Source organism: Taeniopygia guttata, chromosome Z, assembly GCF_048771995.1.
Source record: "Taeniopygia guttata chromosome Z, bTaeGut7.mat, whole genome shotgun sequence".
Lineage (NCBI taxonomy): Eukaryota > Metazoa > Chordata > Aves > Passeriformes > Estrildidae > Taeniopygia > Taeniopygia guttata.
Window position 1 is genome coordinate 62,479,633 of NC_133063.1, and position 15,819 is coordinate 62,495,451.

Consider the following 15,819-nt stretch of genomic DNA (forward strand, 5'->3'; position numbering starts at 1 on the left):
CCTTTCTTAGGCAGAAAAGACAGAAGAAAGAGACAATAAATATCTTTAGGCATATGGAAGGAAGAAATTGAAAACTGAGATAGCTTAGTGCAAAGAATGCTATGGACATGATTAAACATAGTGGTAGTTTCCAAATCTTTACTGTTTTATGAGTAAGAATACCAAGGATGCAAGTATATCTTTTCTCCCTCTGTCAGTCTCACTTTTAATTTCCTGTGGCAGTAACCAACATCAAAACATCTCACAAGCAATGGGTTGCTATGAGCCATGCACTAGAGACTACTTGGATAGAGGAATATGAGATTAGTGCTATAGGGAGGCTTATCAGGAAGTATCTGTCCAGGATTAGGTAACAGCATGGATAGTATCTATGGATAATAATTACCTGCATACGCAATAAAGATTTCTGGTATTTACTGATAGATGTTATTAGGATAAAATATTTATAAAGGATGTTTCACATTTCAAAACAAAAGCCAACCATTATGGAATTGAGGTCTGGAAAGAAATCTCCTCATAGGTTTATTATCATGTAATTATCCATAATGGGGTTCTTCTGACTTTCACTAAGTCATGAAGCAAATGAGTAAAACAGTGTATAATGGCTATCTGCTGATGCCATATTCAGGACTAGGTGGCTCATCCATTAAAAATCTGAAGATATTTATTCTGTCAATATTTGAAGTCCAGTTATATCAATAAAAGTTGTACATGCAAATTACAGTTATGGTCTGTGGCATGTCTTATTAAAAATGCAAAATTAAATGCAGTTCTGCATATGAGGTATACACTGTCTTCATGCCTTTTATACTGAGCATATAAAACAGTTAAGAAAGTTTAGTCCAACCTCTTCTACTGTAGACTATTACAGTTTTTATTAGAACAGTATGCCCTCAGTTTTGGAGAGGATATTGATTCAGTTTGCCTAAAGATTGAAAACTCATTGACCTGTTCCTAATATTTTTCAAGATGTGATTCCTGGAGATGATTGCTGTGGATTTGGGCACAATGTATAAAACATCCAACAAGAATCTCTTGTGAGCTTTACCATACTCACCTTCACTCTTTTGGACTCTGGCATTTAGAAGAAAAAACCCTGATATCTCAAAAACCCTGATAACTGTTTTCTTGAAGTAACCTCCCCCGCTTTTTTTGTTACTTGTTGTCTCTGTAATTCAGTGCTGGCACTTTAGAAATCTTAATTGCATGTAATATTAATACATCTGGGACCAGTACACAATACAGGTGAATACATAGATACACTTCCATACCTACAGGTTTTAAAAGAGAGAATATGCTTTGAGTTAAATATAATCTATTCTTAGTAGCTGAATCTACCCAATTTTGACTAAAAGTCATTGACTGGAATAAAGTAAAAAGATTCCAAGTTGTATAAATAATTTTTATACATTATTTATACCAGTACAATATAGAGCTACATGAAAATGATGCAATTTTTAATAAGTAATTTTTTATGGTCTAAAAAATTGGTTGTATTATTTTCCGTTCTTTTATTATCTTTATATGTTTATTTTTAATTCCCTCATTGTCTTACTCTTTATGGCAGACCTTAAATAATTTTATCAGTACATATGGAAGCTTTTAGGAAAGAGCATATAAATTTCGAAACAGATGTCAGCAGGTGCTGGTGAGGTATCAGACGTGGAGCTAAAAGATAGAGTGGTGTGCCTTTCTACCCACTATCTAGGCTAGGTACCAGATTCACAACCGATTTGGCAACATTTCTAGATACAAGTAGCTTAAAATGGAGGTGGCCAAAGGAAGTGCAGGTGTGGGAATTCTGTGAGGAGTTTATGAATTCACAAAACCTAGAAGGTGTATCAGTGCATTCTGCTCGATTGTATGCCATCACCCTGACAGCTACCGAAAGCTACACGGGGAAGCTTTCCAGAGACTGGGCCTAAGGCAGGGGCTGGGGCGAGGGGCGAATAGAACTCACCGCAGCCGAGTATCGGCCACGCCGGTGGCTTTCCGTGGGGTGTCCCAGCGCGTTCGTGCCGAACGCACGGCTTTGCCTTCCCAGCAAGAAGTCAGGGCGCTAAACCTTCCGGGTGCCTGACGGTGTGCGTGTATCCCGCTCTGCCTTCCCATTCCGGCCAAAGGTGGAAAAGGCATTTTCGGCTCCTTACTCCTTCCTTCCTTTCAGCCGGCCACATTTTCCGCCAGTCCCTGCCAACCCAATTCATCTCTTCTAGGATGGGAACCGAATAAAAATGTGTGCCCACGACTAAAAACAAAGGAAGCGAACGCAAACAAGGGGTTAGGGAAAGCGCTGCCCGGCAGGACAAGCCGGAGCAGGCACAGCTCCTCGCAGCCATTTGGAGTGAGAATCCGTTCAGTCTCTTCCCACACGTCCTCCTCCGCCCTCCTCCTCGGCCGCCGCAGGGCGGGCGGCGCGGCCCTGGCGGGCGGCACAGCGCGGGCGGGGGATCGGCTGCCCCGGCCGCTCGCCCCCACCGCGCGGCGGGGCGGAGAGAGAGCGGGAGCGGCGGCGGGAGACGGGCCGCCATATTCCTGCCGCACCACGCCCGCGGAGCCCAACCATTTAAAAGCCGGTCGGGCTCGATCCCTGCTAGTGAACTCGTTTCCCTTTCCGTTGCTCTGTCGGCAACGCGAGCAGGGCCGAACCGAGCGGAGCCGAACAGCCGCAGCTCTCTGATAGCGAGCTCCGCTTTCCCTCACCACCACCCCCGCCTCCTTCTTGGAAGGGCGAGCGGCCGAGGCGGCGGGAAGGAGGAGCGGCCGCGGGAAAGCTCTTCCTGCCGGGCAGCGGCGGTCTCGCCCACCCCGCAGGAGCCGGGCTCCCGCTCTGGGGGCGGGGAGCGGCGGAGAGATGTGTGCGTGTGCGGGGCGGGGGAGGGATTAGTGGGCATTAACGCTTCCACGGGGGTGGGGTGGTCGCGTCGGAGGGCGGCGGGGGTGTCGGCAGCCGCCAGGGACACTCGGGGACCGCGCAGGCTGCGGGCGGCGGCGAGGGAAGGGAAGCAGCGGGACGAGGGACGGCTCGGCTGGGTAGCGCTGCTGCTGCTGCCGCGGTGGATGTTTCCATGTTGTTCGGTGCATGATTTAGAGGAGAGGAGGAGTTGGCAGCGGCGGGTGTCAGCGGCAGGGAGCGGGGATCCGCGCCGCCAGCGGCCCTGCCTTTCTTCTTGCCCTTCTGTGGCATCGAGGCTGCTCTGCCTGCGCGCCTGCCCTGCGGCGGCCCCCGGGCTCTCGGAGAGCGCCTGTGCCCCCCGGGGCCGGAGCGGCGGCGGGGTGCGTGTGTGCGAGTGTGCGTGCGGGTTTAGGGGGGGTGGGGGCTGTGTCTGAACCAGTTAGGAAGAATGACTCTGGAGTCCATCATGGCGTGCTGCCTGAGCGAGGAAGCCAAGGAAGCCCGGCGGATCAACGACGAGATCGAGAGGCAGCTGCGTCGGGACAAGCGGGACGCCCGCCGCGAGCTGAAGCTGCTGCTGCTGGGTGAGTGCGGGGCTTCCTCCTCCCGCCTCGGGCTGCTCGCCTCGGGCCGCTCGCCTCGGACCGCGCACGCCCCAGGTGCCGCCGGCTGCTGCCCGGGCATCGCCGCCGGCGCGGTCCGTGCCGGGCGCAGGTATCCGGCGGCGGGCACGGGCGGCGGCGGCAGCGCCTGCGGTCCCTCTGGCGCTCGGCGCCCCCGCCGCGGGGAGCCGCAGGCCGAGCCTCCGCCGCGGGGAACGGGGCGTGTGTGCCCGCCTGCGGGCATCGCCGGCGGGTGGGTTCGGTGTGGAACGGGAAGCGGCCTTCCAAAATGGAGAGGGAATGGATGGCGGGTGAGTGAGGGGGCTGCGGGGCGAGGGGCAAATGTCGATGTGTGTGGGAGAGCGATGGTAGCGAAGCGGATTAAGGAAAGGATTCCCAGGGGGAGTCGCTGTGCGGGTCGATGGTGGCGGGTGTGATATCTGCATTGTTCCGTGGGCTTCGGCGAGGTTGTTAGCTCACCGGTTGCATTTTTTATTGTGATTTTTATTTATTGAGGTAAAGTTGGATAAGGGGCTTGGAGTCAGCTTGCATACCGGTTTCTATAAAGGGAAGGGAGCCGCAAAGGCCCAGATGCACATGGCAAGCTGAGGGGTAACCTGAAGTGTGCTGGATGATTACAGGATCTTTAATACCCTTGGCATCCACCCACTGGTCAGGGAATAAAATCAGCTGTATCGTTTCTCCTTAATTAAAACAGAGGTTGCTATTTTAGAGTTGCAGAATATTTTAGAAATATGCAGAGGTGGCATTTATCTAATAGAAATTTGGCTTATGTTAAAATAAGGCTTTCGAATTAAAATCTGCCTGACTGTGTCCAGTCTGATGCACTGTGTCGCGTAGCTCCCTGGTAATAGTTTCTGCCTGGACTCAGGCCTTTATGTATTTTTGTGCTGCTCTCTGGTGTGTGAATGAGTGAGTATGTTCCAAATGGATGTGGTATGTTTACGGGGAAGATGTTTTTCTTGGGCCTTGTATATGGAAGTAGTGGTTTATACTGAGGAAGTAAACTGCCTATTCAATAAGGTAAGGCATTTTGGAAGGAAAAGTTTGAATTTGTTTTAGTGCTTCCATATGAATATGCTATTTCTTGAAGGATATTTCCATATAGACAAGGTTGGGCTCTCTAACGGATCTGGGAGAGAAGTAGTGACATGGATGCAGCACTCACAGTAATAATGTTCTGTTGGATTTTGGACTGATTTTGGTTTATGGCAGTGTGATTTCTGAGATGCACAAAGAAGATAAAATAGACTGCCCTTCCATAATATTATGGATGTCTAAGTGTGATTAATGATAGACACTTGCTACAGGAGAGGCAGTTCATACATTTGACATGTTATTCAGGTCCAGATTTTTTTCTGTATATTCTTGATATCTCTTACAGTAGTGCTAAAAGCTTCTCCCAGATTTTCAGAAATGTATGAAATCCACTGAATGAGACCAATATATATTACCTAGATAAGAAATTTTTCCTAGAGAAGATATTCTGCAGTTAGGAACACAGAACTTGAGCTGCTTTGCAAGGTCCTCCCACCACTAACATGAAGTATTGAGGTAGGTGGTGGTAGACTGGAGTCCAGTTATGGCATCACTTTGGACCAGATAATGTGTGGTGATTTGAAGAAGAACAGGAGAGAAACCAACCCATAGAAAGAATTAGGAAAAACTCTGTTGAGTTCTTGTATAAAATATTTCTGCGTTCATCATCAATGCCAGCTAAGACTTCCAGCAGGCTTGTGAAAGTGGAGGCATGATGTAGAGATCTGGAAGTATGAACTTTTGGCTGCGGGTACTGAACAGCACATCCATATACCTGGTTAATAAAACTAGTACAGAAATTGTTACTGTGCATGCAATTTTTTTGACTAATGTTTTGTCAGCCTCTGTCATATATTTGACTGAAAGAAATAGTATGTGCGCATTTGGATTAACACTTAATGATCTTGTCTTGAGAAATGCAAGTGTGTAGTGAAAGACTCTTGGTGTCTTAGTATTTTGTAGACTCAAGTTTCAATTTCTAAAAGAAATTTATGGGAACTTCTTTCATAAGTGAATTTATCTTAAGTACCTTAGAGCACTTTTTTTTTTTTAGCCACTTTCATTGTTTCCCTAGCATAAGCAAATGCTCAGTTATTTGTAAAATAAATGCTAAGTTGTTTGTATGGGTCATTTACATGGTTATGAGACAGAGGAAACCATTTTCAAATGAAATATTCATTAAAAATAGTGAGGCTGGTAGCAGGAAAACCATCTGATTTAAAATCATCTTATTTTTTAATATTGAATAAATGTTTACTGTCCCATTTCATCTCTTTCCCCCTCACTTTTGGGGAGAAAATCACTAGTGCTGGGCTTTTTTATGTAAGCATAAGTGAACATGTTTGTTTCTTTCCTTTTGTTTTTTTTCTTTTCTGGAAGTGCCAATTTTGCAGTCCCACTCTCTGAAGTGTTATAGGTCTGAAAAACCTAAGCGTGTTAAGGTTTTTAAATACAGGACTAAGGAATATCCTTTGACTTTTAAAGAATATTAGTGTAGTGTAAGCTGAGCCTTGTTAAGTGGCTATGCATGTTCTTCAGGCTAGTTGCAAGTGCAAAGTGAAAGGTATTATTAACCTTTAAAGGCACAAACAAGCATATCTGTGTTAGGTTGTTTTATTATTACACTTGCTTAAAAATTAGATGCACACATATTAAAATCCATACGGGTAGCAAGCATAAAGAAAAGATTAATTTTTTTGCTTCAGAGGAAAAGGATTTTTTCCCCTCCTTAACTTGTGTAAGACGCAGTGCCTTCTTGGAAACATAGTTTTCTCCGAATTCTTACTGTCACACACAGGCGCCTGCACACATACACAAACACATGCACACTGCTTAAAGTGCTCCTGGTATCTTTTTACTTTTTATGAAATCAAAGAGTTCAAAGTCAGAGGTAATTTGTGCAAAACTTTCACTGTGCGCTAAGTTTATTTTAGGTATTAGTTTAAAAATAAACACTGATTAAACACTAAAATAATGCTTTTAGGTACATCATACTTTTTTGTACATCATTATTTGATTTTCAAAACATGTTAGAAGAGGACAAAGTATTTTTTCCAATTGCAATTGTGGAAGGGCAGAATCCATAAATACACACTGAAGCATATTGCATAGTAGTAGTTTCAGCTAGCACAACTTGGCTGTACTGTTTTGAGACACTTTTGAACTGATTCAGTCTTCCACTGAATTTGGTTTTAATCTGTATTTTAACTCTTCTGGATGTCATTACTGATGGACACTTTGTAAAACCCTGTGACTGTTCTCCAGAGCTTAGAGTTGTTAATATCCGTTGTTTACTGTTAGCTGTAAAAACAAATTGTTTTTATAATTAAGGGAGAAAATGAAGAGGTGTTCTAATGTTTTATATTCGCCTATGCCAACGTGTTCTGCATGCTTTTATTTTATGCATTTATATACATATTTATTTTAAAGTAGTAAGAGCTATATACTTGCGTATATATATTTTGTCACGTTTCCGTGTGTAATTTTTTCCTGCCATCCATGTAGCTTTTCCAGGGACTCAGAAAGCAGCATTTGAGCCTGCATGACAGGTTGTAGTCATAAACCATCAGTTCTGGACATAGTCTGCCTGTAGACTGTATACATTAATATGGTACACTATTTTCTCACTGGGAAATGCCTTGAGTATCTAAGAAAATAATCTGCAGGTGTTGTGCTAGCTATGCCTATGTGTCTGTAAACTCTGGCCAGATTAGGTACTGGAGATGTGTGTGACAGTGCTATTTTTTTTTGCAGCATATTGGTTGGTATTGTGTCATGCGCAAAGCATTTTTTTTAAGATTTAGGTACTTCTTATGTTGAAGATAGTGAATGTGTCAGTGAAGAGACTTGCCTTGATACAAGTGTCCTTCTATTCTCTGTGCTGTAGCCATTTGAATTGGCATGAACAGCAGTCAGTCTTACGCCAAAAGATGCTTTTGGACATAAGATGATTATATGTATTATTTCTTAAAGCTGTGTTAGCTGAATTAGATATTGAACATGCAGAACTTGGTGTATTCACAGAGGCAGGCTTTGTGTAGATACATTGAAGAGTAAATGGGTCCGTTAAGCCTACAGTGGCAGACTCTTGTTTCATGTAACTTCTTCAGCTGGAGAAACAGGCTTTCTTATTTTTCTTGTAACTTTTATTTTTATCAGTCTGCCCTACTCACACTGAACTCTTTCAAATAATTTTAGGTAATTGATACAGTAGATGTTTACAAATAATTTACTTACCTCTTAATACATATTGTAGTTAGATAGGCAAATATCTCTTATTTAGCAGAAGCTGTTTCTAAGGAAATATAATTTCATTCTGAAGGTTCAGCACCTTGATGTATTCTCATATACACAGATATGTCCATATATAAGAGTATTGTTTTTGTTGAGGAGGAAAACACAAATCGTCATTTGGATATCAGTGTGATAATGTGAAGAACATATATTTAGAAAATATTTAAGATAATTTCTTTTTGGTGCACCACAAAAGGATACCTTGTATGCAGCCATTAAAAAGGGTTTGTTGCTCTTTTGTTTTTACTACTCAACAAGTGATCTACACCCACCAAAGTTAATAGGAACTAGCAGAGGGTCTGAACAGTTAAAGAATTCAGACTAATTTAGCAAAGAGCCAAGTGGGCCCTAATTTTTATGTTGTACTGGCAAACAATGCTGAATGAAAAAATTGTTGTAGGATGAAAAAAATATATGCTGAGCAGAGAAATCTTTGGAGTATGGGCATGTACTGCAAAATGAAGAAATACTAATTCTCCTCCTTTAGTTGTTTCAAATTAATTGTGTTGTTGTACGGTAACAGCAAATTCATAGGGGAAAGCACTGCCTTGCAATCTCTGAAAAACAAATCACAGAGGTGTGAAATAAAGTAAGGTAGAGGTCCAATTAATGGTGATTAGCTTTGTTGCAGGAATAGAGTGCTATAAGCACAATATCTTTTCCTACGAACTTCCTTAAGTTGAATGGTAGAGGACTGAAGAAAATCTAGTCTTGTACGCAAATGCAGCTATGTATGAACAGCTGTTACTGATGAAATTATGGAAGTTTTTCAGTATTCACCTTTTATTTACTGTAATTATCAAACCTGGCAAGAACAAAGAGAAGGAAAGCAGGAGAAAACAAAGGAAGTATTAGCATATAGGCAACACTAGGAAGCCATACACATGGTGTTGGCCAAAAAGAAGGAAGCATGCCACAGGTTTTAAATATTATTAACTCTGTGCAAAGAAGTTAGATACGTTAAAACTGGATAAAGAAGTCCAAGAGATACCAATGTTTTAGAAGTTAAAAGTTTGGAAAGTCTCCTGTTACTGTGGAGTTCAGGAACAGCACAAATGTTTTTTCAGGTTAAACTAAAGTTTAAAATCTGAAGTGTTCTGAAAGCACTTTGTTCCCTGAATAAGTAGTGCTGATACTGAGGCTAAGCTGAAGCATGATTTTCTACAGATTTTTGTCCTTTGTAAGTTTTCAAAGGACAAATGGCATGGAATAATTAAACTACCTAATTTGAACACTCTTCTTACTGTTTATCAGTAGTGCAGAGTTTTATCCCAGAAACCTGATGCAGATGCAGTTGCCAACAGAAAAGTACTGTTGTTCAAGTGTCTTCTGCACTTGAGAGGGTGGTGTGGCTATTCCAGGGACAAAAATAAACCCTACCAAGCAAGACTCCTCCTTTGTCAATCCATTGAGGCAGAATCATCTGGCAAACTACTGTAATGGACTACATGATTTAGGTGAGCCCCGCTGTGTTGGTTCAGCTCATCTTTCTGTGGAAAGCAGATGGTGTGCAATACATGTATTGCTTGAATAAGCAACAGAACATTAGTAAGTTGATGAAAGTGGAAGCAACTAGTGATTCAGTAAATTGAAAAGATAAAGACTATATCACTATTGCCTCAGCACAGCTGAGCTGTGTATTGACAACTTCATCTGGGAGCTTTGCTATTTGTAATTTAGATTGATCTGTGTTTGGAAGAAGCATCTGATAGGAATGAATGAGATTAGGTAGTTTTGACTAGTGGCAGAGTCTGAGTCTGTTTACCTTAGAGTACATGGATGAGATGTCTACCCAAGGCCTTGTTCCTACTGATATCTGTGTCTTCTGTTTTGTATCTGGGAGATTGCCATTGTGGTCCTTGTTGAAGTACTTTGGTACTCAGTCCCAGCTGTCAAACGTCTGTTGAAGAAGTATTTGTTTTTCCCAAAGGTAATTGTGGAAAGGGCAGTTAAAATTTGAAATATGCCTCTACTCCTGATTTCCTCTTCTCTAAAGAGCTGAGTGCAGTTAGATGCTTAAGTCTTTTGAAGTTAATGGAAAAATACAGCTCAAATCTTGGTAAGTGTCACCAAATGTGCATCAGAATAGTGTTTGCCCAGATAGGATTGTCCACCTTTAAGTTAAATTCAAGATAGAGCACAGGTTTCTGTTCTGTAGGAACTTGGTGTATCTGGATGTGAAAGAAAGTCAGCCTGTTAGAGATTCTCTGAGTAAACAGGAATCAAGGTAGAAATTACTCATTTAGTTACTATAGAGCCATGAAATCAACCTAATGATATCCCATTCTTGATCATACTTTTATAAGCTAAGGTATAATGTAGTGGACATGTTTTAGGTACACTTTGAAATTATACATTAGGAAAAATATTTTAATTGTAATAGTATTTAGTCTTATGGCACAGAATGTACATTGCTATCTAGTTTTATTAGTGTGTCTGTCATTGTACCTGAGTTATATGCTCACTAGACACTTGCATAAGCTTCTTGGTCCTTAGCTAATTCATTTGTCAAGAATCCTTAAACTGAATGAGAATAGATCTGCGAGTTAAGGAAACTTTCTATTTCCTTATTCTATAAACCCATCACAGGAGAGTTTTTATCTCCTAAGTCTTCAATGTTAATGTTCATTATCTTGCTCGTATTAGAGGATGTTGAAAGAGAATGCTGAAAGGTATTCCAGCCCACACTTCTGGGTGAACAGCATCATCCAGAAAGCTGAACAGGTTTCTGAACCAGCTGGTAACTCAGAAGGCCAGGAAAACACAAAGGACATAGAGGTTGGAAAAGATTCTTTCTGCTTTTTCTTTTTGGAAATGGTCTGGCTTGGGGAACTGGTGGTCAAGTATGGAACTTAAATTTTGCTCTGATAATGGATTTGCAAAGCACTATGAGTGCCTCTTGGTCTCACAGATCACAGCAGCAAAAGCAATTGAAATTAAATGCTGAAAAATAAAGGCACCATTCATGTATCTTGAATAGATTCTTACACAGCTATTCAGATACTTGGAGGATCTGATGCTTGTGTTTTTGCAGTGTATTGCCTAGATGGTGTTGAAATGAAATATTTATGTTGATGGTTAAAACCTTTCAAAGAATGTTTGCAAAAAGAAGAAGTAAAAACAAACCCAAGTATTCCTTTTTAAAATTTGTTTTAACTCAGGTAATCTTTTAGGGGGGAAAACAATGATTCTTATGATACTTCCCACTTGTATTTCTGTCTGATTGTTTGTTTTTAAAAAGAAAATAATAGTAGCGTGGAAACAGAGGCACTGTGTAGTTGTGCTGGGTAAAGGACATATTCTTACACCTATATTTTAATAACTCTGGTAAATTCTCCTTTCCTTCTTTTAATTTCTTGTTTGTGTGTTAATAGAACCTGATGCCTAGAAGAGTTTTCATACACAGCAACAATCTTCATGCCACTTGAATCTCTCCTGTCCTGCAATTGCCTGGTTTTTTGAGGGGTGGTTCTGATGTATGTACCTGGTCATCTTCAACAGCGATGGGATTAGTAGTTAATCCCAGAGTACAGGCCACCAAACAGCTCTCTGACTGACTTAGCCCATTATTAAAAGAGAGATTTAGAGATCAAAATCTGTTTATCTCATTACCATTCCCCCAATCCATTAAGTCCTCTAAGTGATTTTTTTGTGGGAGCTTTGATCTGGGAAGTTACAGGTGTTGCATGTCATCGTAAAAGGATTAAGTATAAAATCCCATGACAAACATTTGATAAACTTCTTTAAATCCCACCAAGTAGGGAAACCTCTCTGGCAACACTAAAACTCAAGGCAAAACTCAGGCTATAATTTAGGCATTAGGTCATGGAACAGATCTTCTTTAAACATTTATTGAAACATACGGAAGATGTGGAGGTGTTCATTATAGAGTCAGCCAAAAAGATGTACAAAGGACTAACTGCCTGACTAATCTTTTGGCCTTCTATGATGGAGTAACTGTATCAGTGGACAAAGGAAGAGGTAGAGATGTCATCTGTCTAGCTTTCTGTAAGGCCTTTGATACTGTGGCCCCCCAACATTCTTACTGTTAAATTGGAGTGAGGGAAGTTGGAGGGATAGACTCTTTGATGAATAAAGAATTTACATGATGCCTGCATCCAAGGAGTTATAATCAATGGTTTAATGTCCAAGTGGAAACAGTAATGAGTGGTGTCCCTCAAGGAATCATACTGCTTAATATCTTCATTATGACATAGGAGTGGGAAGTTGCACCCTCAGCAGATTGCCAGGTGACACCAGTCTGAGAGGTACAGTTGGTATGGAAGGTAAGTAGGCCTATTGGAACCTCAACAAGGTTCATCAGGGCCAAGTCCAAAGTCCTGGATGCATTTTCTGTGGTTTGGGATAACGCTTGACATCAGTACAGCGTGGGGGATGAATGGATTGAGAGTAACCCTCTACAGGAAGTCTTGGGGTTCTGGTGAATGAAAACTTGCAATTGGAACCTGGAAAGGCAGGCCTGTATCAGAAGTCTTGCTGGGTGGTCAAGGGAGGTGATTCTTGTCTGCTGGGACCTAGAATAATTCATCCATCTCTGTGGTCCTTAGCACAAGGACAGGGACCTTTCAGAGTGGAAAGAGCCACAAAAATGATCAGAGGGATGAAGCACCTCTCCTATGAAGAGAGTCTGAGATACTGTGGGTTTTTCAGCCAGGAGAAAAGAAGATGCCAGAAGAGACTTTGGAGCAGCCTTTCAGTATACCAGAGTGTATATAAAAAACAGTAGAAAGAGTTTTTACATGGGTCTGTCAGTAAGAGGACAAGAAGCAGTGGGTTTGAGCTGAAAGTGAGTAGATTGAGACTGGACTCAGAGAAGAAATGTTTTACAAGGAGGCAGGTGAAACACTGGAACAGGCTGCTCAGAGAAGCTGTGGATAAACTATCCTTGGCAGTGTACAAGGCCAGGCTGGAGGAGTCTTTGAGTAACCTGGTGTCATGGCATAGATCATTTTTGAAGGCACCTTGCAACCCAAGCAGCTCTGTGATGCTCTGATTGGACTGCTGTGGTAATTCATGATTTTCTGAAGTTAAAGCTGTTGTACATCTTCCTAACTTGATAGCTGTAAGAAACAATGCTTTATACATGTATTTTTTCCCCCTCTGAAAACACAAAATGCACCTAAACATACTTCTGTTTTTCTTGGTAAGAAGAGACTATTGAGAGGAAATAACATAAGGTTTTTTTTTGTACTGTGTTCAGTTTCCTTTTGGTCTCCGTTTATCTCAGCATTGAATTGGTAAATAGATTAAAGAAGATACAAACATTTAAGTGATGCAAAGATGGATTTCATTTAGGATACTCTCTCTCCTGGTTTAGCAGATTATTTAATAGAAAAGCATAACAGACAATTGAGGAGTAAATTTGCTTTCATCTAAAGACTGCATATTTTCTGCAAATGGAACAAAGATTCACTGGAATTACTCTATTTCATTAAATTGACTAACAGCATGCTTCATAGAATCACAGAGCAGTTTGAATGGGAAAGGATCTTAAAGTTCCAGCTCCATGCCATGGACAGGGACTGTGCACGAGACCAGGCTGCTCAGTGCCCCATAGCCTGGCCTTGAACACTTCCTGGGATGGAGCATTTGCAGCGTCTCTGGGCAACCTGTGTCGATGCCCCACCACCCCCACAGTCAGCATCAGTAAAATGGCTTGTCTTACAGTCCTTTAAGCTTGGATTTTAATGTCATTGGTGTTCATAGAAATCCAGAAACAATCTCTGCCCAGAACAAATTTTGTTCTCTTGGGGTTTATTTACTTAATTGCATTCATCCTGTTTTTTTACCTGCAAGGCAAGATAATAGTGAATTCGGATTTACTTGGTTTTTGTTCTGTGTTTGACTCCACAACATAATTATATACTCCTATTAATTATTACATTTAATTAGGGTTAAGAAGTAGACTCACGGTAATCTCTGAAGATTTTGGCCTTTGAACCAAAACTACAGGAACAGCATGAGCAGAATTTGCTAACAGGTTAATTGTGGCTGTATTTCCTACCCTAAATGCAAACCTCAGTGAAGGTAGTGAAGTTAGTATGTATGCCTTTATATTGTTTTCTCTGAGAAATTTATGGCACATTCTCTGGGTAATGACATTTTTGGGCTTTTTTGTTGTTGTTTTTGTTTGGTTTTTTGTTTTGTTTTGTAAATTTACAACCATGTTAGTTTTAGTGCATTTTTCCTTTGGTTGTTCTCAGAAAATACCATGTCTGAATGTTTTGATTGACAGATTTTTTTGGTCTACAGTTTCATGTAGTAAAGTGAGAAGGATAGATTTAAATATTTACATAGCATTTTTCATCTATGGAGTTTTCCCATTAAATAATATAAAACCAGTAAAGCAGGAGGATATTGTCTTTTGTTGTTTAAAATAACAAAATGTGGGATTTCTTTAACTGGTAATTATGCAAAATTACTATATATGACTACATGACTTGTCAGGCTGCTAGGACATAGTCTTTTGTTAGAATGGATTTAAAAGAGGGGGGAAACTATCATGAAAATACTTCGTAATGCTTTTGCCTTATATTTTAGTTATTTTCAAGAAATGACAGTATTTTCTGGAATAATCTATAACTGCAGAAACATGTGATCACCTTCTGTGTCTGTTTGTGTTGTCTTGTTTATGTGATACCAAGCTACTTCTGCTTAGTGACATGAAATTTTCTTACACCTTCCCATGTCTTTACAACTTTTCTTTTTAATGTGCACAGAGGATCAAAACTCTGCAGAAGTAGTAAAAACAGAGCCATAAGCAAGACAAATGTTTATTTGTTGGCTGAGTGTCAGTCTTACTTAAAACAGTATTTCAACCTAAAAATCTAGACTGTAGTTTAGTTTACTTAGGTGTAGTGACATTAATTGTATGCATCGCTGTACTCAAAAACTCAGGCTTGTTTGTGGGTTTGAACAGATTTCTTTTTGTAGATATGTATGATGAGATTTTCTTTTGTGAGTGCGTGTATCTTTTGAGTAATACGTGGTTTTTTGAACCAAAATACATGGGTACAGAAAATGCCAGCAACCTGTCTGATAAGCTCTTTCTTAATATATTGTAGAATTTGTTTTCTGACATTAGATAAAGCATAAGAAGTAAAATAACTGCACTACTCATTTTTCTAAGTTGCTCATAACTACGAGTATTACTTTTTTAATCAATTTTGAGGACAGGAAGAAAATACTCCAGTACTTCATGATTCAGTCTGGATGGTTCCATAGTTCAGTTCTAACTTTGTGACTGTAGAGTGGATTTTATGGTCCTTTAATTGTTTTTGTAGCTGGTTTTTGACTTCTTTCCAATTCAACGTCAGTACTGAAGTACAGATCATGAGAATTCAACAGTGATGTGTATATACTTTTTATTCCAAGTTTATAAGTACTGCTAGGTGGAATACCACTGTTGAGGTGTGTTCAAGGAGTGTAACAGCCTCCTGAACCATGACATTAAACTATTCATGTTTAGATGACTGGTGTAACTTAAATGCTTTTCTAAATAATTGCTTTTTAGGGTGGGTTTAGTCATTGTTTGACAAGTTTATACTTAACAGTATTTGCCTCTTTCTGTTTTACAGATTATTCTAATACAGTTTTCAGCATAATATCATCATTATTTCCCAGTTCACAGCTTTTATATCACCTATGAGTACTGTCAGTAATGATTTTATGTTTTTATTTTATCTCATGCAGGAAGATTTTTAAGGTTTTCTTTTAAGTCTTACTATTGTTGGGATCCTGTTTGGAAGACAGCTGTCTGCTGAGGGCTTTTGCCTGTGTAGTTTACTACTTAACTGTTTAAACAACTGTTACTGAATGCATGCTGTGTTGTTTTGTTGTATGATCAGTTGCTTAGCAGATGCCTAGTTCTTCAAAACCACTGACTTTGACAGCAAACCATCCGAATACTCTTAACTCCATCAGTCTTGGTATGCAATTTCTTTCCCT

The 15,819-nt window shown here is 40.7% G+C and overlaps 1 protein-coding gene across 1 annotated transcript in view; it reads left to right on the forward strand.

Annotated features, from left to right (window-relative positions):
• The first annotated feature begins 2,841 nt into the window (after positions 1 to 2,841).
• LOC100230245 (guanine nucleotide-binding protein G(q) subunit alpha) overlaps positions 2,842 to 15,819 on the forward strand; it is a 118,286-nt gene continuing 105,308 nt past the window's right edge. The window contains exon 1 of the mRNA XM_002187065.7: positions 2,842 to 3,480. Within this exon, the coding sequence (XP_002187101.1) occupies positions 3,345 to 3,480 (136 nt within the window). The 5' untranslated portion in view covers positions 2,842 to 3,344. The remainder of the gene's footprint in view (positions 3,481 to 15,819) is intronic.